We start from the raw sequence: 25,327 nt of genomic DNA, 5'->3' as shown, positions 1-25,327 counted from the left end.
TTTAGAAATCTCCTTGTACTGAAGGCTTGAACGTCAAAAACGTATTCAAACCTCTCTTGTTGATAAGGCTTTAGGATTAATACCACCTAGGGCTCTAACAGATGGTTAGAAAATCTTAGAAAAAGTTAGAAATGAGCAAATTAGAAAATCTTGCAGGACAGCTAAAGACTCTGCTGTCTCTAATTGCCTGCTGTGTCATCCACAGATTAGCCACTAGCCACTATGGTTTATAGATCCATGTGTTAGCCTAAGACACCAATACAAGGTAGATCTATGCTCACGGAGGACTGAAATGCAGGTAAATGTTCCTTTCTCATCACCTCTTTTTATATGTCTAGGGGCCTCCAGTCAAGGGACAGTAAGAGATGGTACTGTCTTACCTTCTGCAGCTATGGGCTCTGTAAGTGGAGACTTGGTTTTTCCAACCAGAACACTCAGGAAATAGAGATAAGAACTTGAGGGGAAAAATAGCATGACCCTCAACCCATGAAGAAAGACATCAAGAAGCCCAAAGGAGAAGGGAAGCTTAAGGATTTTATTAGGACCTGACAACATTTGTTCATAGGGTTGCTATTGCTAATGAGTGAATCCATCACAAACCACACCAATAAGCCCTGAACACTGAGGTGCACCATCTTCTGTGGTCTACTTTTCTCTCTCTGATTCCAACAGCATGATGGAAGCAGTGCCCACGTGTGCTTCACCCCTTGCCTTATACCAGCCGTGACTGGTACATTATAATGTTGTGCAGGAACTAAGGGACCTCTGCACTGACCTGTCTGAAAGTATGATGTAACTAGCAGCCCTTGTGTAGGAGAAATCTAGGGCAAGATCCACATTAATTTTGATTAATGAGCTCTAAATCAGAGGACTGTAATTGCCATGCAGAGTGTGAGTCAACATTGAGTCAGTCTGTTTGCAGATCCCATATCACAGGACCAGGCTGAATGTTTGCTTGAGAGACTTCATGGAAAAGAGAAGCAAAACTGAATGACCTCCTTGTCTTAAAGACCGGTGTATGAGGGCAAAACTCTGGCCTACTGCCTAGGCAGCTTTTAATTTTAATCTTTAGACTTGCCCTTTCACCACTGCTGTTTCCATTGCAATGTCTCTAACTAAAGACGTACAGCTCTTCACCCTTCTGGAGAAATCTGCTAACAACCCACCCCCACATGCTGTTACAGATACTCACGCAGGCCCGTAGACTCCATCCGCGATGCCGTGTTCACCGTGTCCCCGAAGAGGCAGTACCGTGGCATGGTAAGACCTACCACGCCTGCCACACAAGGCCCTGGAAAGAGTCATCATTTGTATAACCTGAACAATGGTACTACACAAATCAAGGACCTCACTGATAGACAAATCTGATCTGCTCCTCTGATATTCAAAAACTACTTCGGAATACAGGAGAAGGATCTTTAAAGATTTTACTGGCTTTGGTGCTTGCTACAAGCCACTGAAGATTACATAAACGGGTTGCACAGTGGGTTTTATGCCTAATAGACAAAGGTCGTATGTGGAAAGACTTTGATTGACTCTCATCTGGGAGAAATTCATTCACAGTCATCAGAAGTTCAAAAACTATTGAAATCTCTTCTTAATCAGCTGGCTCTGACCTGCTTTTCCACCTAGGAAAACTGAAGTTCATATCCTGTGACATGCCCTGTGTCCCTGTGAAATAGTGTTTTAAGTCAGCATTGGATCTCAAAAGATGCTGGCAGCACACTGGACCACCCTGTGTCCCCTCCTTGGAAAGGAAGACATCATAAGCTTGCCTGTCTGGCCAAATATTGTTTATTTTTCCTCTCTCTCATGCTTTAGTTAAGATCTACTCCCTTCCAAAGTAGCTCCCAAAGAACTAGTGCCAAGTTCTCAGGGAGAGGTATGCATGCAGGATTCACACGAAAACGCACACACACAGCTCAAATTTAAAATGTGACAGCCAAATAGCACAAACAACTGTCATCCGAGGCACTGGGATCAGCAAATGTTTGGACTGTGTTCTGAAGGATTAGATGCTAAATTTCATCACCTACATATCAAAAGGTCCAGCTTGCAAAATAAATGCCAAAAAAAATGCAAAAAAAGAAGAAAGAAAGAAAGAAAGAAGGAAAAGAAAAGAAAAGAAAAGAAAAGAAAAGAAAAGAAAAGAAAAGAAAAGAAAAGAAAAGAAAAGAAAAGAAAAGAAAAGAAAAGAAAAAAAGAAAAGAAAAGAAAAGAAAAGAAAAGAAAAGAAAAGAAAAGAAAAGAAAAGAAAAGAAAAGAAAAGAAAAGAAAAGAAAAGAAAAGAAAAGAAAAGAAAAGAAAAGAAAAAGGAAAAGAAAAGAAGGAAAGGAAAAAACAGAAAATAGAGTGCTTTCAGATATGTAAAGAGAGGATTTCCTGTAGAGAAAAGACAAGATTCTTTGTATTTTCCATTGAATGCTTTTATGCCATAAGTCTTTTAGGGCTCTGCATGTAGCTCTTCAACTCATTGACTTTTCTAGGTTAAGATTTAGCAAAACTGATCTCTAGGAAATCTTTTCCCATGAAAGATTGCAAGAGATATGGATGTAGTATATTAGCAACAGTATTTGAAAGTACACTATAGATAAGAAAATATTTTTGATAACACAAAATGTTGTATATTGTTATTTTTAAATAATTGTAGCCTAATAATTTTTTAATAGTTGCAATTGTAATAATTATTTTATAATAATTGTAGCCTAATAATTTAGATGTGATCAGTTATCCATTTGCTGCTGAATATTGATGACAATATAACAAAGCAACAATTTCTCTATGATTTTAACCTTAGTCACAAAACTGATTCTTCATAGTTTTCAGATGTATCTTAAAGTCAATGAAACTCTGTTAAGGCACATACATACACACATGTATTTTAGCTCTCAGTCTAACCCATTTATTCACTTGAATAAAAAGCACTTTGAAATACACCATTCTTGCAAAGCTGAAAAACATAGAGAACTTTACAAGTGCTCCTTTTGTCTGTAACTCTCGAAAAGTCATTTCTGAGAAGTCAAAGTAGCACTATTTTAACCTAATTTATAGAGGATGTAAACTAGAGGTAAAACCAGTTTTAACTCCTGCCTGATGAGGCACAACTTGCTTAAAGTTTAAGAAAAGAAGAGGAAGACTACCGTACCAATAACAAAAGTGTTGCAAGCACTTAAACAACTTATGCGACCCGAACGTAGCATGTGGGGAACACTGGCAGTTAGGAGAGCCTCATTTAATGGCATTACCGCCACAAACACGCTGTGCAGCTTCGGGTAAGCCACTGCATGGCCATGTCCCTTCTAATTTAATTTCCATCTTTTTTATGCTCTCTGCTTTGGTTCAAGCTCTTCAGGAGAGGAAATAAGTGTTAAAGGAAGGTTTGCAGGGTCTAATTTTGACAGTCTATAGGCACCTCTATAATACAGCTGAAAAAGGGACTGTCGATACTACTAGGTCAAGGACTTAAGGCTTACGGAACTGATCATTAATGTGGGCTCATCAGTGTGGCATATGCATAAATAAAGGGTCTTTCTGGAGGTCTTTAAATGCATACTTCAGTAAGGTCTTTTTCTGAGAGAACATTCACTCACATAGCATAGGCTTGCTTTATTTTGCGATAATAATATGATTGCAGCACTCAGAAATCTCGGTAACGATCAGAGCTCCTTCCGAGCTATGCGCTGTAAGGACACAAATAAATGGTTCTTATGGAAAAAAAGCAACCCTCACTGCACAGGGGAATTTATTCTATTTTAAGAAGCATAAAATCAGGTAGCTGAGCTCCCACTGCAGCCAGTGGAGACCAAGTCAGTGCAGTCAATGGAGCCATAAGGGACTTTCAGCTCACCTTAAAGCACCCTCCTGCAGCTGAAATGGCTCTCCAGGGTCTTACCATATCTGCCGGATCTCCACTGACTACACAGGGAGCACAGGTCCCTGACACTCCTACAAACACCTCCACATGGAAGCCTAAATCTAAGTTTCCTAATCTGTCAAGTCAATCATCTAATCATTTCTGTGAACCTCACAACCTCAGAGAGGTAAGATTTTTAGGGTTTTCTAGAGCATCCCTTCCAAGCTCACCTTTCAGTTGCAGAAAGTTATTATTCAGTTCAAAATCACTCTTAAAATCTAAGGATGACTAAAGGATTGCTCTTCATCGAATGTGTCTAAGAGTTAATTCATTTACTGCTTTTGCTGCCTGTGTGTGTTCCCCCATGTCTAGACAGCCTCAATAAGGGCTAACAAAAAAACTTCCAGAGATAAATCTCCCACAGTAACAACTTCCAGAGGAAAACAGAGACTCTGCGATGAGAACGTTTTGGCCTACTTGTTTAATTATACAGGTTCTCTAGTTTGTTTTTAAATGTTTTTTTTTTTTCGCCAGGGGTTACAGTTAACGAGCCGTGCTGGCTAAACCTCTGCAAGAGCCATCAGCGATGCTGTGGAGGTTAATAAGCTCGACCGAAGCGTGGGGCTGCCTGCCAGAGATCCTGACTGATAAACAGCTAAGCCTCCACGGGAAAGCTTGTCTTCTCGCTGCTGCTCTCCCCCACCATCCAGCTCCAGCCCAGATATGGCCAGTGTGGAAGCAGCTGAGTCAGCTGAGTTTCTCTGGACTGACAGTCAAGTCGAGAAAAGAGAGCCAAGAATCCTAAGCGCATTTGAAAAAAGGGAAAAACAGACAACTGACCTTCTCACCGCCCTTGTCTTACCCACGCATTGACACAAGCGGGCTGTGAGCACCGCCAGCAGAAGGTCCCAGCTCTCTGTCAGAGTGGGAGCGGACATAATGGCCCAGGAGGGACAGAGATGAGGCAGTCCACACCACAGTGGCATTTTATGAACTTTCAGGAAAAGGACTGCAAGATTTTTTTCAGCACCAGCTTCCAAAAGGCAGTGGGACCACAAAAATGATTGTTCACACCCATTCTCCATCCTTTCCAAGCTGGCGAAAATGTTAGCCAAGCCCTCTTCTCCCCATGTGTTTCTTTGTGATGCTAGTGATTCCCTCTTCGGGTTTCTTTCCTCAGGAGCAATGGGGTTTCAGGTTAATCAAACTCTGCTTTCAGCGCAGCTGATCAGAGCATGTATTTCTTTCTGCTCCCATGACAGAAGAACATTGCAAAATCTGCCCAAAACGAGATCTGGCTCCTGGTTCTTTAAAAAGAAAACACCAACTACTTCCCCTCTTTGTCTCATATCCTGCACAATAGCTCATGGCAAAATTGCTTTCCAAACACACAAACTTCATTAAAAAAACCCAAAAAACATAGCTAACTCCCTATACACATCACCTAGGGACAGATTTTTGGCTGGGTGCATGGAAGGCATATTGCAAAACCGCTGTCAACAGGCAGCAGAAGATGCTGCACACTGAATTCTTCTCTTTCTGTGTTGAAAATGTGCTGCTAGTGCTCCAGAGGCTCCTGCTCTGGGAAAGACAAGTTGGGGCCGTATTCTTGTCTGATTGCTACCAGAATATAAAACTCACAGTGCTCGTGCAGTCACTCCTTTTTGCTTCATACCTCTGTGAAGGACCAGCTAAGACCCCCAAATTACAAAGGAAACAGTGGGGTTATGACTTTTCAGACATAATTCCCAAAGAAGAAATTATATGGTCTAGGAGATAGAAAGTATTGATTTTAGCTCCGCTCAAGTCACAGCTCTGTTCTTGGAGCTTTCTGGGTGAGTCACTGCCTTTTCTCTGCTTTTGTTTCCCAGGTATACGGTAAGGACCAGGACATTGACTTCTCCTGTAAAGCACCTGCAGTACCAAATCTGCAAAAAGGTGGTCATTAGTGTATCAGACTCCTGGATAACCTTATCCATTCTTTTTCTTCTAGCAATGGTCAATACCTGGTACTTCATAGAACGATACAAGAAGTTCAGTAATGAATAGCTGGGAAAAATGTATTAGTGGGTGATTGTGATCTAAAATTATGAAGGTTTATATCTATTCTAAAAATACTGACTCTATGATAACAGCAGGGGTCTCTTCATTTAAAATCCTAGTCATACTTTCAATTATATGATAACTGAAGTCTTATCTCTCCCTCCCCCCTGAATTTAAATATACTTTGCATTAAAAAAGAACTTCCTGCTACTCCACCGTTCATTGACTACCTTCTGACTTCTGGTTTAAGAAAACAGGCAATTTCCTTTCTTTATAACATACCTAAGTGGGTTTTTTCCCCATTTCAATGCTCTAGCTGCTATGAAATATTTTTAAGCATTATCTAGGGGTGCTTGTTTTGGGGTGGGTGGGGAGAAATCATTCAAAACTGGAAATATAACTATAAAGAAGTTCTTTGATGTTCAGGCACAGGCGAGCACTGCTGCTTACCTGTGTGTAGCCCTATCCGTATCCTGATGGGAATGTCAGGCATGTGTCTCATCTTGAAGGTTCCCACTGAGCTGAGAATGTCCAGGGACATGTTGGCTATTTCAGCAGCATGCTTGTTTCCATTTCGTTTTGGGAGCCCTGAGGCAACCATGTAGGCATCACCAATTGTCTCCACCTGCCAAACACCATGACATTATTAGAAAAAAATATTCTAAAAATAGGAAAAAAAGAAAAATAAGGGTATCAGAATAAAACCAAAGGAATGTTTGACCCAGGGTTGATTTGATCCCAATGCCCAGGTGCTTCTCACCTTGTAAACATCATGGTTGCCAAGAACAGCATCAAATAGAGTGTAAAGGTCATTCAGGAGGTCAACTACTTCAATGGGTTCGCTCAGGGCAGAGATGGTTGTGAATCCCACAATATCACTGAAGTAGATGGTGACCTGGTCAAAATACTCTGGCTCCACAGTGCCACCAGTTTTGAGGGCTTCTGCAACTGATCTGAAATGACAAAATGAGAAAAGACGACCTGGCAAGGGATCTCGTCTTAGCACACCCAAGAGCTCCTACTATGCCCAAAAGATCTTCTAATAAATAGAAGGGTTTATAGGGCTCTAAGAATTGTTTATGAACATAAAGTTTCTTGCTTTGACTGGAATATGCTTGCCAAAATTGGAGGTCTGGTCTGCAGACTTTCTCAGTTCTGTGGAACTCTTGGGTCCAATCTGGCTATGCAGTGACACAAGTTTTTTTACCATCTAAAGTACCATACTTACGGGGGAAGCATTTGTGACAGGAGTTTCTCTGTCTTCTGTTTCTCAATCTCTAGCTCTTCAGTCCGCTCCCTGATTAAATCTTCCAGGTTGCTCGAATATTGCTCAAGCATTCTGAGCATTGAGTCAATGATATTGGTCTTTTTGCCTTTGTTGATGGTTTTGAACTAGAAAAATCAAACTGGATAGTTATTTTCTCAACTCATTAAACCATTGCAGTATCACAAATTTGGAAAAGAACAACAAGCAAAGACTTATTTTAAAGGAAGAATACTAAAGACTGGTTTTGTCAAGGGTAAAACTTCAAACAATAAAGGAAACAGGCACACTACAGTGTGAATTTGCATCACTAAATACAGAAACTGCTTGAGGGCATGTTACTCCTCTATGACCTTTCACTGAATGTTAGGGCAAACATCACCTCCCATGGGATGACAGCATGTATCCGAGCTGTTAGGAAGTCTCAGCATGCTGCTCGTTTGCACCCCTCGTTTATCCCATGATAGCTTCATTGGTTAGGACCAGCCCTTGCATTTAGATCCACAAATGCCAGGGCAAGGCACAGGCAGTATTTACAACTTGCTTATGTCTTGTCAGTCTTAAAGTCACCTTTGTATGCAGGCATGCCCCCCACAATCCCAACTCCATCCCGGGTTATGATCTCTTCTCTCGAGCTGAAGCTCAGCATCTGAGCCATTCGGACAAATTGTGGGTTCAGATGCTGCCTTAGCATCAGCAGTGGAGTTGCGTGAGTGTAAAATTAATTATAGTTGCATGGAATTGAAAGGTAGAATTAGATTATCTAGTTTGACCTTTTAAGAATACAGGAACTGCACTCCTGGATCAGACCAAGGGTTTATTTTGCCAGTTCCTGTCCACGAGAGTAGCCAGTAACAGATGTCCAGGGAAAACCAGGGCTCATGTACAGTCATATTTCCCTTGGATATGTTCCCAGCCTCCACTAATTTGCAGTTCAAAGGCTTCCTAAGCCAAATGTTGTATCTTTGTGTTTAATAGTCCTTGGTGAATTTTCCTTTCATTAATTTGTCTAATTGCCTTTTAAACACTTGGAAACATCCTGTGGCAACAAATTCTGTGATTTACATATGCACCATGTGAAGAAGTATCTCCTTTTGTTTCCTCTGACTCATTTTGCTCATTTAATGTCCCTAGTTCCTGTATTATGAGAAATGATAAACTATTGTTCCCTAATCACCTTCTCTAAAGCACTCATGATTTCATAGATGTTTTTCATATCTGCCCTCAGCTACCTCTTCTCCAGGCCAAAGAGTCTTAGTCTAGTCAGCCATTCTTTGACATCAAGGGTCACTTAACCTCATTCAGTTTGCTGTCAGCTTGGGATCTTACAGATATTGTTGACAGTGTGACTAAGAAGAAATAAAAAGGTCTTTCCGTCAGACTTTAAAAGATCCAGTAACATTTAGATCATAGAATCATAGAATCAGTAAGGTTGGAAGGGACCTCTGGAGATCATCTAGGCCAACCTCCCTGCTCAGCAGGGTCACCTACAGCATGGTAGACAGGGTTGCATCCAGGCGAGCCTTGAAGATCTCCACAGAAGGAGACTCCACAACCTCTCTGGGCAACCTGGTCCAGGGCTCCGTCACTCTCACAGGGAAGAAATTCCCCCCACACCTTCAGGCAGAACTTCCTGTGCTTCAATTTCTGCCCATTGCCTCTTGTCCTGTCCCTGGGGACCACTGAAAAGAGTTTGTTCTCATCCCCTTAACACCCTCCCTTCAGGTACTTGTACACATTGATCAGATCCCCCCTCAGCCTTCCCTTCCCCACGCTGAAGAGGCCCAGCTCTCGCAGCCGTTCCTCACAGGGCAGGTGCTCAAGATCTCTGATCATCTTTGCAGCCCTACACTGGACTCTCTCCAGTAGCTCCATGTCTCTCTTGTCCTGGGAAGCCCAGAACTGGACACAGGACTCGAGATGAGGCCTCCCCAGGGCTGAGGAGAGGGGCAGGATCACCTCCCTCCACCTGCTGCCAACACTCTTCCTAAGGCACCCCAGGAGACCACTGGCCTTCCTGGCCACAAGGCCAACTTGTCATCCACCAGCACTCCCAGGTCCTTCTCTGCAGAGCTGCTCTCCACAAGGGCAGACCCCAGCTTGGACTGGTGCCTGGGGTTATTTCTCCCTAGGTGCAGGACTCTGCCCTTGCCCTTGTTGAACCTCAGGAGGTTCCTCTCCACTCAACTCTCCAGCCTGTCCAGGTCTCTCTGAATGGCAGCACAGCCCTCAGGTCTGGAGATATCATCATAATCATCATCGTAATCCATCAGGGCAGGTGCATTGCAGAAATGAGGACACCAGGCCTGCACCACATCCTGCATGGTAGTGCCATTGAAGTCCACATCCAGCACAGAGTGTGAGTCTGGCTAGAGCTGACCAATGAGGACAGATATCTAGATATCACAGACTGCAAAATGAGCCAACAGCAGGGGCAAAACTAGAGCTCCAAGACCCCTGCTCCAACCATTTCCTGAGACCACCCTTAAAGCTTCACTGCCACATGAGAACACGGGATTACATCTGCTGCTCTGTTCACTGACCTTGTGAAATATCTCCTCAAAGCTGGGCCGTCGTTCAGGAGCTTCACCCCAGCATTGCTTCATCACCTGGATACACTCCATCGGGGCCGTCTCGGGGGCTATGTTTGGGCGGCACAGGGGAGGCGGTTTTTTCACTTTCTTTATAATTTCTGTGATGAAGAAAAGAATGTGCAGCATCCTGTGAAAGGGGGGCTCTCACTGACAGTGACATGGACCTTGTCACCTCTTCTTTGCTCATGCCCTTGGCCATCATAGGCTGTTATTCATGGCTGTGTTAAATGAACCTGAAGGGGATGTGCTTTCCTCCATTGTAGCTGCCATATCTGCTAGGAGTCTCAAAAGAATTAAGAAAGAGAGATTTGTTTGCCTCCTATCCGTGGAGAGAAAAGTTATGAGCAATAACGTGGCAGGATGGGGGAAGCTTGTGTGATACATGGATGTGTGAGCCTGGAGGTTTGTGCTTAATAAAATTGCCTCTGCCTCTCTATATGAGTGACTGTGGTCCTCTAAAAGAGGTGAGGGTTAAGGCCATGCCCAGACAGGAAGGATACCAGCCTCTGACCCTTCTTTGCTAAATGGGAACCATGTAGGAGGCTGTTGGGAATGTAAACAGTGGAAAATATTTTAAGGGGGAGGGCATGGATTCAAATCAACGTCTGGGAAGTGACTCCCTACCCAGAGGTGAAAGCAGACTGATAAAGAACTGGGCCTGAGCTTGCAGACCCGGATAAGTTAGTCCTTGTATCAGCAGTTTCTGGCTAAAACACACTTACAGCGAAGGAGCTGAGCTTCAGATTTCTTTGACAGTTGAATCATGGATGGGGGACTGTGATGTCTGATCATAGCCTATGAGTCCAAGACAGGATGAAGTTTATCACACAGCAGTGCCAGGACAGTGACTGGCTAGCAGAGGGGATGGCTAAAGACACTTGGCAACCAGAGCAATCTCCAGCACTTGCAAATCCTTGGTAGTTTCTCTCTCCTTTGCAGGAGCTGTTGACCATCCAAGGGCTCTTCTGCTGGAAGTGGAACGCTCTGACTTGAGCACTGGCTTTAGTTTAAGTATTTCTTATGAAATATATACTAGAGGTGACATTTTTGCTGTGGATCCACATGAAATTTCCCTCTTCCCTGCCCTGGCATTTCAATTCATATCCCAAATTACAGGTTGCCACTTCCTCAGCTGCACTGCGGTTACCCTCTGTGGGAACTTGTTTTATATTAGAGCAGTGAAATTTCTGAGGATGTTTTCAAAGAGGTATTGGCATGTTGTTGTTGCTTTTAAGCCTGGGTCTCTGCAATTTTGACTGAGAAGAAGAGTCACCTTCAGAGAGCAGAGAAGGTTGGGGAGCCAACTTTGCCACTGAAAAAATGCCAGGTAGAAGTGTATCTTCATGCTTAAAAAAAAAAATCTGATTGTCTCTTTTCAAAGATTTTATCTTGTGCAGTGCAGAGCAGTAACTTTCTGGCAGCTTCCTACCATGAGGCCTCCATTTCCACAGCTGTCAGTGTGAGTACCCAAAGATTTTCAGTTTTGACAGTTTACGTTAAAGCTCCCCTTGTCCCATTATACCAGACTCCACCAAATTAAATGAATAAAGAACCTGGCCCAAATACTTCCAGAGGCAGCCAAGGGATAAAGCCTTCCTCAGACAGTTTGAAAGTTCATGCCATGACTGAAAGCTCTTTGAGGATTAGGAAGCAATGAGCAGAAATTCATTTTATCAGATCAGGAAACTAGAGTGTGCTACTTTTAACATCTGCTGAAGGTTCTCCAGAGGGGCTAGATGGGAGGACACCCCAGGGACTGCCCAGTCTGAAATGTGAATGGGCATTCACTGAAATCAGCTCCTTTTTTATCGTTTTCACGTCCACCCCTGTTTGGAAAGTGACTCTGACTGAAATGTGTTTGGTTTCCTTATGCATTCATAGCACGGTTTGATCTTACAAGAGTTGTACCATGAGCTGTTCCTAAGCAGTTCAGCTATTTTCTATTTCGGATATAAGCCACCTTCTGTATAAGTTAACAGACTCATGACGTACCACTTTGATCTCTGCTGAGGAAGGTGAACCTCTGTAAATGGGGAAGTAATTAATGAAAAAATAACATTTAGCAAATAACGAACGGAGACACCACTTCACTTGTACACCAAAAACCCTTCCTACTTTACTGAGTCACAGCTGGATTTAGAAACAATTTCAGCAAGCAGAAATGGCTCAGACAGCTTTGCCCACACATGAATGCTACAGATACTGTAAGACTCTGAACATGCAGACTACACAGATGGGGAAAAAAACAGGAAAAAGTCATAACCAGCACAGAGTCCAGCCCAAAAACCTCACCCTCATCATGACATACAAATAAGGGCTGATGGGTGAGAAGCAAATGAATTTCCAAGTATGAGAAATTCTGTCATCAGATTTCACTCCACACTGAGATGAAAAGTCAAAATTGTGGGGTACGACTAGGTGCACTGCAGCAGCTTAGCTGCAGGCAAGCTGTGAAGCATCATGAGAGACCAATCAGCTGGGACTCAAGGCTCACAGCATATAATGAAACATGAGGGGTGCAAAATTGTGATGCTATAGACAAAGAGTGATTGAGTCACAAACAGAGGCTGAGATCAGAACTGCACATTTTGATACTCATTATGGATGTTTTGTTGAAAATAGCTTTCTCTCACTGAGAAAGGCCATGTTTGGGACCTCATTTTCATACCAATATTTTACTCAAGAAGTTGACCACACCTTCCGTGAACACTGTGTATAGAGCCTTAAAAATGAATTAAAATAGTTTCCTACCTTCAGCTGTGAGATCTGACGTGCAGTATGGTGGACCCCGAACAACCACTTCTTGTAGGATAATTGCAAAGCTGTAAATGTCTCCTTTGAAAGTGCCTTTTCTGCGCATGTCTGGGTCCCTCAGTAACTCAGGAGCTGTCCAGAGCAATTCTAAAACATTCACAAGCATTACTTTTCTTCCACTTGGGCTCAGGTTACTGCTATTTACTATGATCTTCCTTGCTCTTCATTTCAGTAATTTGAAGAAAGGCAGAAACATACTTCATTGTTCACTGGATCAAATCTTTTGTTTCTTGTGATGTGTTAAAAATATTAAACTACTCTCACAACAAGAAATTTGAGTTTTCTGAATTTCACTCTTCTTTTCTTTCTTTTTTTTTTTTTTAAGTGTTGTTATACCACAATTTTGTATATTTTAATGCCAGCCCTGAACTTTGGGGCTTGTCACCATCAAAAGATTTTACTTTTGTTTTGTTTGAAGACACCAGTCACACAAAATATTGGCCCTAAAACCTGGGTTCCTTACTACTCTTGTTGCTCTTTTATAAAGTAACAACTAATAAAATATTTTTTCATGTAGTTTTTCTCAGATTAAAGCAGTTTCCATAATTACAACTTGTGGCAGTCTAAAGTAAGAACAGTCTTTGTAATCTCAGTAGTTCAAATGATAAAAAATACAATTGTAAAACATGCCCCAAATCATCAAGAAATGAATCTTTTTCAAATCAAGATATTGTTAGCCTGGTAAGTGAGCATTCAGGGTCATAGAAATAAGGAGTGTTCCAGCACTGCAATATATCTAATTTTTGTAAGGAAGGAGAAGCCAGGCCTTCCAGCAACTGCCATAGCTGGGACACTATGGAAATGTGTGAATGTCAAATCACTGTTGCCATCACAAAATGAGGTTTCAAGGATAAGCTGGGATACCAGAGGAACCCCATGGCAAGGACCAGGTGAAAGAAATCCAGCCAAAGTCTCCAAATCTTTTCCCTTGAGATGCAGCCCCTTCCATGTGGTAGCCTTTAGGGAATGGCAAGTAGAGGGTGTATTTCCAAAAAGATCTGTATCGTTTTGGGCTTCAGACAGACTAGCTTTAGAAAACATGACTCTCTGCACTGAACTTAACCTAAACCCTCACAAACAGGGTCAGAGCTAAGAATACGAAATGAATTCCACCGATCACAGAAATTCAGAGTCCCTTCAATCCGAGATACACTTCAATCCTCCTCCAACTTCGATATGCTTAAGCTCTCTTTCATATGGGTAGCTGGATGTTGTTGAGATTAAACACACAGTTCCTCATACAGTCACTAGCCAACAGTTATATTAGGGCAAACATCTTTAATCCATGAACAAATATTTCCAACAAATCTTCTCTTATGATGCCTACCTTCTGGGGCTGGCTGAACGTATGGGCATTTCTGTGTTTCTAAGAGCTCATTATACCCGTAATCAGTGATTTTCAGCACAAACCGGCCATCCACAACACAGTTACGAGACTTGAGACGTCCATGGGCAAAATCTCGATGGTGCAAATACCTGATTCCCTGTGAAATATAGAAAACATTGATGCTGTTCTTTAGGAAGCATATTAACCACCAGCATTCAGAGACACCAGGCCAAATTTTCACCCTGAATGGTGTCAAACATGGTTTCGACCCTACACCAAATATGGAAGTCAGTTCAGACACCATTCTCTAGAACATGCCAAACTGCAACACGGGTGTTGATCAGCTCAAGAAATTAGGGAGAAGTTCAGAAATCAATTAGGAACAAGCATTTGGGTTAGCTCTAGCTGGCAGACAAAACTAACAGTGAAAAGTACTGGCATCTTTAGGAGGAATCAGACACCTCCTTCTTTGTAGCCCTAGGACTCACTGCACACCAAGGTTGTACTTTTTGGACTAATTTAAGATGAAAGACACAAATAGTGCCCAGATATTAGGTGAAGGGAGGCCACAGATCCACTGAGAGCTGAATGTCCTGATCCCACTCAATCGGGGAGGAGCAGAATGTAGCTCATGGCTTGTACGAATGGTTCTGGAAGTCCACCCTCTGCAAGCCACCTACCCCCATGTTCCCAGCCTGGCAGTTCACCATAACGTGATCAAAACACATGAGATGTGGTTGAAATATATGGATACTCTTGCAGAGTGTCCATACATGTAAGCATCCCATGACAGGGGAAGACTACAGTTTGGTTCTGTATTGAGTGCAGTTCTGATTGCATGACATGAAAGGATCTTTGGAAAGATGGTATTTGTCAGCAGTTTAATTGTTCTGGGCAGTCAGTTCCAGTCTGATATATAGTTTTCATTTCTCAGCCTGCCAGGTGGGTGTAGCCTTACAATCTAAATAGAGCTTCTCTCAGATGGTAATAGAACTGGAGGAAGAGATCTCCATTTAAGGCCCATGTATACCAGTATAATTACATTCACATTGGTTAACCCAGCATAACTTTAAAAATCTCACAATCTTAGATGAAATAGCTATGTCAGTACAAAAATCACATGCAGGTCAGGCCTCAGCCTAAGCAGTGGATTTACTTTAATTAGATCCATCAGAAGAGAGGACTTGAACATCCAATCCAGTTTCATATCTTCATTTCTCAGTAAGTCCTCCAGGCTTCCTCGGGAGCAGTACTCTGTTACTATGGCAAAGAGGCCACAGTCAGAGAAAAAGCCCAAGAATGGATTCACATTCTCATGACGCAGATCTTTCATCTGAAACAAGACAGTGAATCACAGGAGACCAAGTCAGCCAGACATCTGTTCAACAGCTTCTTTATATCATCAGATGCTCTTACCATTCCTCTACTCCCAAACAGTCTTTCATGTTGACACAAGGATGGGGAAGAAAACAACTTCTTTACCATTTCCTTTCAGCTCTCCTATGCTTTGGGCTTTTTTTAGCTTTTCTTCCTAATCTAACTGGTAAGACAAAGAAAGCAAGACAGCAGAAGGAAGCTCAATAGAAAACTTTAATTCTTTAGACAAGCTGGATTGGAGCCTTCACAACATGGCTTAGCTAGGGAGAACTCAGTTCAGCATGTAAAGTCTTGCTCCAGGATTCCTCGAGAGTCTTGTTTCAAGGCTGGTCTGCAAAGTAACACCGTGTCTGGAGTACCAATCTGTTAATTGTGGCTTTGGAGAACTGGTAAACTCTTGCTATAGGTACACATACAAAAAAAAAAAAAAATGTACTCCAATATTAGTAATAGCTGCCAATAACTAATGGCCTTGAATCTGGAAAATAAATGGGTTCACTTGTCATTAAGTAATAGCAGTAAGATAGAAGCAGGCTTCTAAAAGGCGGCTTAACTGGAAACTAAGCAAAAGGCATGGCTACGTTTGTGTCACATTGCTAAGCAGTCAAAAAATAATGCATAAAAATAGTTATTAGTCTATTATCCTGCCCTGATACAACCAGAGGTGATTTGCTCCAAACCACTATGCTTTTGAGGACATGGTCACTTAGAAAACTCATTGTACATTTAGTGTCACACAAGCTTTGAAGTATCAAGTCCACAGTGGGATTTTGCAAGCTACTGAATATGATCCATTGGTCACTGACAGGCTTGTCATTTGCAATTGTACATGGTCCCTTCCACCAAATTTCACCAGGCACAAACTACTAACAGCAATGATGCATGATTCACTGGATAAACAGGAGACAAGGAGAATAAAAATCTCCTACAATTGCAAAGACCCCAAAACAACCTCCCCTCCACAAGCCCAGTCAGCCCCCATTCCTACCTTCCTCAAGACGCTCGTGGAGCTTTGCCGCAGAGTGTGAATTGCTCCCGTCTCAAATTTTTTCAGCCACACCCAGTCTCCCTGTCCACAATACAGGTGGGTGAATGACAGAGCAAATATCTATAGGGATCTGAGTTCTAGATCTGAGTTCCAGATCCTTGACATTGAGAGTAGTTGGAAATTTTCAATATTCATAGCAGTAGATTTTTTCTATATTGCACTCAAATAAGAATATCAGCAGGAAACCCTCCAAAAATAGGATGAGGCAAAATCTTCACCTGGATCAGAACATCATACCTGGAAGGTGGTTATTGGTATTTGATAAACAATCTTAAATTGATTAAGAGGGAAGATGTCTCTCTGGAGTTTTTCTGTGGCATTAATGATTCAGTTTCATTTGTACCTTTTCTGGAAAAATCTCCATGCTTTTAGGAAAAAACAGTGTGTATGCGGCAGGGCGGGGGGAGGTGGCCTATGGAGTTCCTTAAACTCCATACACCTCTATTGACACAAAAGGCAATAGAATTTGATGTCCCTAATCCTGTGCAGTACTTTGATCCTGTCTTGTAAGAAAGGTCCTGTTTAGAGATGTCATCATCTGTCTGGTTAGAAACGTTCTTCACGGTGTCTTCAGGTGATGACATCTCTAATAATAACCAGACTTGGAAACACCACGCATGGATGGAGGTGCTACCTGTCAAATACCAACACCGTACATGACTCGAAGTGTTGGGGAGTTCCCTTAAACACTGATAAACCCATGCTTGGGAATGATTTACCTCCACCTTGGGGACCACCAACAGCATTCAGACCCTGGGACCTACAGAGCTGCAGCCCAAGACTTTTACTGTTTGAGCAGCTCAGGGAACCAAAGCAGTGAGAGGCTGTGCTAGGTTCCTGCCTACCTCATACAAAGCCACGTTGGAGGTTTCATGAGTGGCGGCTGCACTTTTCAAGGAAAAGGAATGGGCTACAGATTTCAGGCTTCTGCCTTCGGCTACGCTGTTTGCATCAGTCAGACTGTCCAAAGTCAGTCTCTGGAAGGCAAGGAAAGCAGACGTAAGATAACTAACACCTCTGGATATAAACCTCTGCTCCAGCTCAGTTCCAGGCTGTACATTTCACCCATGCTAGAAGGGTTTCCCACACCTCCCAGCCTCCCAGGCTTACCTCTCTCAATGTATCAGGCCTCTGCAAGGCTCTTAAGTCTGGCCCTGTGTAGCATCTTGATACACTACAGCTGTACATTACACGATAGAAATGCCATGGCTCAGAGGAGACATCAGAAGAGGCAGATGTTCCTCTGAGCAAAGCACAAGGAAGACTCTCCTCTGTCATGGAGAGAAAGTCTATATCTTCACCAGTGACCTAAGGGACTGTCCCATTGCAGGCCATCTCATTAGTATGGTTCAGGGCTTGTTCCTGACCTGTGCCAATTAACTCTCCCAAGCAATCCCCAGCTCTGGACAGAAGTTAGCAGAGTCCAGGAACTGTGCCTGGTAGGCAGTTCACATGCAGACACCTCGTTTTAGAGAGTAAGATAATTTATCTGAATGGACACAAGCTATGTTATGCCATCCATCCTCACGAACAAAGAATGAGCTCTGACTGTTAGAACAAACACAACCAAGAACAGTATTTTACATCAGCATAACAGCTCTGACACTGCACGTGCATCTAATCAGAGACCACGGGGAACTCTCTGATATGCAGGGGAAAACAAGGCACAGAGAGATGAATGATCTTCCCAGAGCTTCATGGGAATGAAAACATCATACGGCAACCCTGCCTTTGAGTGTCCTGCTTCCACAAGACTGATTGCAAGAGTGGAAGGACTTACCTTTTTGTTTAGCTCCGGGTTGATAAAGACGAGATCATCTAGGGTCAGTAATATCTTGTTAGGCCCCTTAAATAACTGGCTGTTCAGGATACTATGCCTGAGGGATTCAGAGAGTTATCATTTTTAGCTATGTAACTACTTTACATCATTTTTAGCTATGTAACTACTTTATAACATACATGAATCCTCAACATCTCTCTTCCTCGTAGTATTAGGGAAGTGTCATGTGTGGTGAGGCAATGGGGCTGGACACAGGTAAAAGCAGTAGACAAGCCATGATGCCCTGGGCTGAAATCCTTTCTGTCTAACTGTAAGAGTTATCCAGGGATCTCAGCCACTTCACAGCCAACAAAAGTTATGATCTCAGAGGGTCTCATCACAAATAGACACCTTGAGTCAATCTGGTTACAAATATAAATTGGATATATATGTAATATATACTTAGTACTCCTTGGTTTTGTTTTTCATATATCTCCAGTAGAAGAGAAAAATAGCTCAGGTTAGACCAGCTAATCTAGCTGGGGAACACATAAACTAGCTTTCAGGCACAGCAGCCTTTCTGAAAGCCTGAAACTGCATGACAGATAATTTATAAAAGCAGCCTGGACACAAGTCACTATATGTTAATGGGCTAGGCCAGGCTTACGTCCGCTTTGCTCAAATCAGTGTAAAGCATCTAAGAGTTTAATTATTACTTTTGCTGTTTTTTCTTTTTTTTCAGTCAGGATTTATTTTACACTAGTACCCATCAAGTGGCAATTTTATGTCTCAGAGAGGAGACAGAAGCCACACGCTATCCTTTTAAATCCGCTCTTTCAATAGATACCAAGTTGTAACACAAAGCGTACTGTACCCACAGGACATCAAATATTCATTAGGAAGAAACAGAGGAAGAAAATGAAAACTCCCTAGAGATGCAGATGTCACTTCTTTTTTTCAATAAACTCTGTTTACATTCCAGAAGAGATCTGATTTGCAGCTAGCTAAGACTTTTCCTGATAAGATCCCCAAAAAGCAAATTGGATCCTGTTGGCAAAAGGATTCCTTTTGCTAACCATGTTGTGGAAGGAATTCATTTTGCAAAATGTCCACAGGTCAGAATGATTCACTTTTCCATTGCAGGTACCACTCCACATTGGGCATTTTAGAACATGGACAGCTCTGGAAATCAGAGGGAGCCCCAGGCACATATCTGAAGCATCAGCTGGGATGACTTTTTGCAGTTATTTTCTAATCACTTTGTCCCAAGCCATCCAACTCCGCTGCAGGCCAAAATTCATCACTTTGATACCTTTTGCCTGTCTTCCTGAAAAACCTTGCTCAGGCAATCCCCTCCTCTCCCTCAAGCAGGGAGGAAAGCATCCCCCTCCCAAAATCAAAGCACAGGGAGTGAAGTGACTCATTTAAGGATATGCAGCAGATCCCTGGCAGAGCTAAGACCAAAGCTCCCACATCTGAACTCAGTCCACTGTGGTTTAAATTTAGTTCCAGACATGCCCTTCCCAAAGATAAATCATTGTCTGAGTCACTCTAGATTTTTTTTTTTTTTCCTGCAGATGGCCATACATTTTTATTGACAACTGGGCCTTCCCAAGCACAGTCTGGTACTTGTGAAACAGCTTAAGAAAGCAAAAGAAGAAAGATTTTCTTTTATTTATGCAATTGTAGAGGCTGCTGGCCAAAGGATAGAGTGGGGTTTTAAAGCATGGTTAGATGGAGATGGATTCCTTAGTGCCTGCAATTATAAAGCATCAGAAGCAGCTGTGTGTCATAAACAGGCGAGATGTTTGGGGTGTCGCGTGGTGGGTGGCCTTATATCATCTGGGTTTGGAAGGATGATTCAGGAGTGGAGGGAGAACAGGTTTGGAGGTGATTTCACAGGCAGAAAAGGATGGGACAATCCAGGATACTTGGCGTATTTAAACCTTACTGAATGAACTCATTGCTGCTAGAAGAATATGCCTTCTAATTTCAGTCATGCGCCGTGTAGTCATCTCCTCCTGCGCTAGGAAACACCTTGGCTCCCTTTCCAGACAGCAGAGAAAAGGCATTTCTGAAGCACCATTCATATGATTTACTTCAGTCATTTAAAATTAGGTGTATAATCCAAGCAAGGCATATATGCCACTTTTGCTGTCAAAGTTAAAGATGACTGGATACCAAATTTCTAGCTTGCTGATGTTCACTGTCCAGAACCACCTGTAGATGATGACTATTCCCACTGAATGAACAGACTTGCTCTGAGTGGCACAAGATAAAGCCCGGCTTGCACATACTGACACTACAACTGAAAAAAAAAAAAAAAAATCAGTGCTTTATGTGCCCACATGCTGGGGAACAGAATTTGCCTTTCTGGATGAGAGCATGGTCCACTTAGCCCCTCTGTCTCTGACAGGTATACACACCACCTAGGTGTAGTCATGTATCTTAGGAACCTGATGAGGAGGCTAGATTCTCAAGACTCTCTCCAGGTTCCTGAGGTCAAAAATGAGTGTAAGGTTCCTCCAGAGACAGCTCAGAGCAGAAGTCTAACCTAGGTTACAGCTATACTATCCCATAGCTCCTTGTCCACCTAGCACATGCTGGCTCATGTCCACCCTGAGTGTAGAGTCAGGAGCTTGACATATGCAACTGTTGGAAACTTTCCCCTCCCCAGGAGATTGCTTCCTTTGCTCCAGAGCAGATCTCATGCCCAGATTTGTTTATATGTAACATAGATGACCAGGATCTGGACTCTGGTGCAAAAGAGAGGGTGAATTAACTTGATAATAATGAGGCATCCTAATTAACTGCTCTGAACCCTCTCCAGAGAGTCTCTTTCTCTTTCTCTCCAATACACAGGGAAATTAAGAAGGATCAAATTATGTGCTCAATAGGAAGCATGACTATATTAGTCAACAGGTTGATCAGAAATCCAGGAAAAGAATGATCTGAAGTAACAAAATGGACATTTAACATGGCAGCTTGCTCAGTCTTCACCTCCATGTTCTCAAAGCAGACTCCTGCCCTGGCACAGTTAGCACTTCCAAAGTGATAGTCATTTTCCTAATCCTTCAGCATCATCATCCAGTTAATCCTTTCAACAGTTAACTGCAATGTCCCTCCAAACTTGAACATGTTTAAGTGTAAATTGGCTCCTCCAGAGGTTGCTAGAATCAATGAGATATAGCCCTAGGTCTGTCCAGAGTGCTCAAGCCACCCTCTATGAATAAAGAGAAGAAAGGTGTAGCTGAAGGAAAAAAACACAGATGAATTTGTTATGGATTACATGGTCCAAATATTGCTTGAAAGGCAAGGCTCCCACAGAAGCTAAAAATTAGCGATAAATCAGATATATACTGCAATTCTCACCTGATGAGATAAGCCAGCCCCACAGCACATAGCACAAGGGCAAAAACTAGCATTAGTCCCAGGATCATGATGATAGGTTCAATCCCTGTGCAAAGAAGAAAAAAAAATCAGACAGTGAGAAGATCCCTTTGATTTAGGCAATAATATTGAAAAATCTCTTTAATAGAACATTGGACTGCAAAATTAAATATTCAGCTAGGAGGATGCTAAAAAGCTATTTCCTAGGTAGTGTTAATTGGTGTATAGATATTATCTCATCTACATGAGAATGTAAATACTTTAATTATTTCTTTACATGTACTTTTCTATATAATAGATTCAGAGCCCTGGATCAGTGGATAAATAGTTTTTCATCAAGTAAATAAGGAGTGGACTTGCAAAGAAAAATTAAGTTGCAGAGACAGCTTCAGCAAAGTTCATAACTTTTGAACATTTGACCCTCTCCTCTCAAGGAACTGAAACATTCAAAAAGCTTAATCACGCGATACCCTACCGACTGCCAGTGTGAGTCACCAGCCCATCTGGGATTTTTCATTCCCTGTTACAGTTTTCTAATGCTGAAAAGAACAGACCCATGGGTAGCAAAAGAAGGCTGATGTCTTCCTCATTCACCCGTTGATAGAAGGTGTTAGGAATGGACACTTTGCTCAAAAATTTCTTTGCTAAATAGATAAGGGAAGCTGACATTTCATTCTGGATGTCATCTCCAGGCATATGGAGGAAAAAAGGGTGATCAGGAGAAGCCAGCATGGATTCACCAAGGGGAAATCATGCTTAACCAATCATCTGTTAGCCTTCTCTGATGATGGAATGACTGGCTGGGTAGATGAGGGGAGAGCAGTGGACATTGTGTCCCTTGACTTCAGCAAGGCTTTTGACGTTGTCTCCCGTAACATCCTTCTAGGCAAGCTCAGCAAGCGTGGGTTAGATGAGTGGACAGTGAGGTGGATTGAGAACTGGCTGAAAGGCAGAGCTCAGTCCTGGGTCCCATCCTGTTCAACTTCTTCATCAACGGCCTGGATGAGGGGACAGAGTGCCTCCTCAGCAAGTTTGCTGATGATGCCAAGGTGGGAGGAATGGCTGATACACCTGAGGGCTGTGCTGCCATTCAGAGAGACCTGGAGAGGCTGGAGAGTTGGGCAGAGATGAACCTCCTGAGGTTCAACAAGGGCAAGTGCAGAGTCCTGCCCCTAGGGAAAAGTAACCCCAGGCACCAGTCCAAGCTGGAGTCTGCCCTTGTGGAGAGCAGCTCTGCAGAGAAGGACCTGGGAGTGCTGGTGGATGACAAGTTGACCATGAGCCAGCAATGTGCCCTTGTGGCCAAGAAGGCCAAAGGTCTCCTGGGGTGCCTTAGGAAGAGTGTTGGCAGCAGGTGGAGGGAGGTGATCCTGCCCCTCTCCTCAGCCCTGGGGAGGCCTCATCTCAAGTCCTGTGTCCAGTTCTGGGCTTCCCAGGACAAGAGAGACATGGAGCTACTGGAGAGAGTCCAGTGTAGGGCTGCAAAGATGATCAGAGGGCTGGAGCACCTGCCCTGCGAGGAACGGCTGCGAGAGCTGGGCCTGTTCAGCGTGGGGAAGAGAAGCCTGAGAGGGGAATCTTCTCAATGTGTACAAGTAGCTGAAGGGCGGGTGTCAAGGGGACGGGGACAAGCTCTTTCCAGTTGTCCCGTGTGACAGGACAAGAGGCAATGGGCAGAAATTGAAGCACAGGAAGTTCCACCTGACCGTGAGGGAGAATTTCTTCCCTGTGAGAGTGACGGAGCACTGGACCAGGTTGCCCAGAGAGGTTGTGGAGTCTTCTTCTCTGGAGATCTTCAAGGCCCACCTGGATGCAACCCTGTCTACCATGCTGTAGGTGACCCTGCTGAGCAGGGAGGTTGGACTAGATGATCTCCAGAGGTCCCTTCCAACCTTACTGATTCTGTGATTCTATGACATGGGTGGATGAGCTCAGTTACGACAGGAAGTTTTTGCCGTCTCTGCCCCTTCTGTCTTCTGTTTATTTTTATTTATTTATTTATTTTGTCTTCAGGGATCCTTAAACACAAACGAGCATGGGGAAATTTGATTTGATAGAAAGCTAAGTCAGTTTTATTCCTAAATTACACCGCACTGCATAAACACAAGATTTAGAGTTTCCTAATGAAAGCTGTAGGAATTTTTGGAAGTTGGTGTTCTTTTTAGAAACAGCTAGGATAATAACAATTTCAATAGTGTCATTTCAACAATTTTATTTTAGCTGAAATTTTCCTGCCAGATTTTGCTGTCACTTTGACTCACTTCCTGCTTCAGTCCAGGGCCTAGGGCCCTGATCTCCCACACCTTATGGTATCATGCTCCAGTCTGGAACAAGGCACATATGGATGTAGACCAAAGTTTCGCTCCACCAACATGCAGTGGAGAGACAACTAGCTTTCCCCAGGGGAAGTTCACCTCGAATAAGAATGAGCGAAACAACGCCAAACTGGCCTGGAGACCAGGGTCTGTTCTTCATGTATAGACACAATTGGGGTGTTCTGGTCCCTGTAAGAGCGGGTGATGGCAACCCAATGTTCATCCCTAGGAGGCAAGGAAGCCACCAAAGATGTAGCCCTCCCTTCCCTTGAAGGTGTGAGGTGAGAAGCCAGAAGACATTCCACAAAGGTCTTGCACAATGTTAGAAGCATGGGAAAGGAGGGACTGGGTCAGTTTAGAGGCAGATTTGTGGGAGACAGGACATAAAGGAATGAAAGGACCATCTTTTTTGCTCAGAAGATGGTCCCAGCCAACATGTTCCTGGGGAGGGCTGGATGCTCAGTTCTGGTACTGGTTTTCATTTAGGAGTCAAAGCCCCAGAGGGCAATGGTGTCATTGATGTCAATGGTGGCAGACAGGAACAGAAGAGATGCACATTGGGTCAGCATCTTAGTAAGGGACTCAGACTTGCTATAACATGAAACGACGTAACCACAAACATCACAGAATCAATAAGGTTGGAAGGAACTCTGGAGATCATCTAGTCCAACCTCTCAAAGATTTCCTGGTGTCAATGGGTATAGCAGTGCCTGATGCCCCATGCTTCTTTTTGCCTGCTGGGAAAACTGCTATTGAAATGAGAGAGTTTTGAATAGCCCAGTCACAGGCAAAGGGGTTGGCCTTACTGCTGTGCAGATTAGCAAATGCCTCCTGGACAAACCAGTGATGAAGTGCAGAGGAATGAAAGTCCTGTCTGCATGGTCTTCTAGCATTTTTAGAGAGGACCTGTGTCCCAGATCACATCATCGTTGGAATAATGCAGAGTTCATTGATGCTTTCTTCCATACCTAGTCAAGATATTTTTCTTTTGGTGCTATCTCTTAAGCTTCCTCAGATAGCCACCAGAGATGCTGCTATCTGAAGAAAGCTCCTTTGAAAAAGATGGTCAGAGAAATTCTTTTATTTATTATCATTGCCTTGTATAACTCACAAGTACTTGGCCGTACTTTAGAGAGCTCTACCGCAATGTAGATCAAAACCAGTGCAGAAAATGGAGAAATAGCAAGAGGTCTTTCCCAGATCTTGCCACTTGTCTGAAGGAGGGAAGCCTCTCTGGAGCACTGTTACCCATCACAACGTAAGAATACTTCCAAGGCTTGAAAACAGCCAAAATCCAATTGCATTCACTGAAGCAGTATCTGATTAAGCTAAGAGTAAAGGCTGGTTGGAGCACGAAGTTCACTGGAGGGAGCTAGCACTGTTACAGTGCTCTAAATATGTGCACGTACAAATTCTCTTCATTTGCTTGTAAGTCAAGTTATGGACTAAACTGTGAGTAGATTCCTGGGTGATATAGTCAGTCACAGGCATTTATTGGCACATCCCCTTCCCTCTGGTCTTTTTTGCTACACTTTGCTCCTCA

At 43.1% G+C, this 25,327-nt stretch overlaps 1 protein-coding gene across 1 annotated transcript in view; it reads right to left on the bottom strand.

Moving 5' to 3' along the window:
* GUCY2F (guanylate cyclase 2F, retinal) overlaps positions 1–25,327 on the bottom strand; it is a 46,032-nt gene that overhangs the window by 10,997 nt on the left and 9,708 nt on the right. The window contains exons 5-16 of the mRNA XM_062586214.1: positions 21,452–21,536; positions 18,101–18,197; positions 17,166–17,297; positions 16,261–16,341; positions 15,052–15,228; positions 13,896–14,052; positions 12,506–12,655; positions 9,704–9,852; positions 7,125–7,288; positions 6,657–6,849; positions 6,347–6,521; positions 1,193–1,291 (exon numbers count right to left, since the gene is read on the bottom strand). Of these exons, the coding sequence (XP_062442198.1) occupies positions 1,193–1,291; positions 6,347–6,521; positions 6,657–6,849; positions 7,125–7,288; positions 9,704–9,852; positions 12,506–12,655; positions 13,896–14,052; positions 15,052–15,228; positions 16,261–16,341; positions 17,166–17,297; positions 18,101–18,197; positions 21,452–21,536 (1,659 nt within the window). The remainder of the gene's footprint in view (positions 1–1,192; positions 1,292–6,346; positions 6,522–6,656; positions 6,850–7,124; positions 7,289–9,703; positions 9,853–12,505; positions 12,656–13,895; positions 14,053–15,051; positions 15,229–16,260; positions 16,342–17,165; positions 17,298–18,100; positions 18,198–21,451; positions 21,537–25,327) is intronic.

This window comes from Rhea pennata, chromosome 1 (genome assembly GCF_028389875.1).
Source record: "Rhea pennata isolate bPtePen1 chromosome 1, bPtePen1.pri, whole genome shotgun sequence".
Taxonomy (NCBI): Eukaryota; Metazoa; Chordata; class Aves; order Rheiformes; family Rheidae; genus Rhea; species Rhea pennata.
Note: the sequence above shows the minus strand (reverse complement) of the source record. Positions and strands in the feature narration are given on the sequence as shown.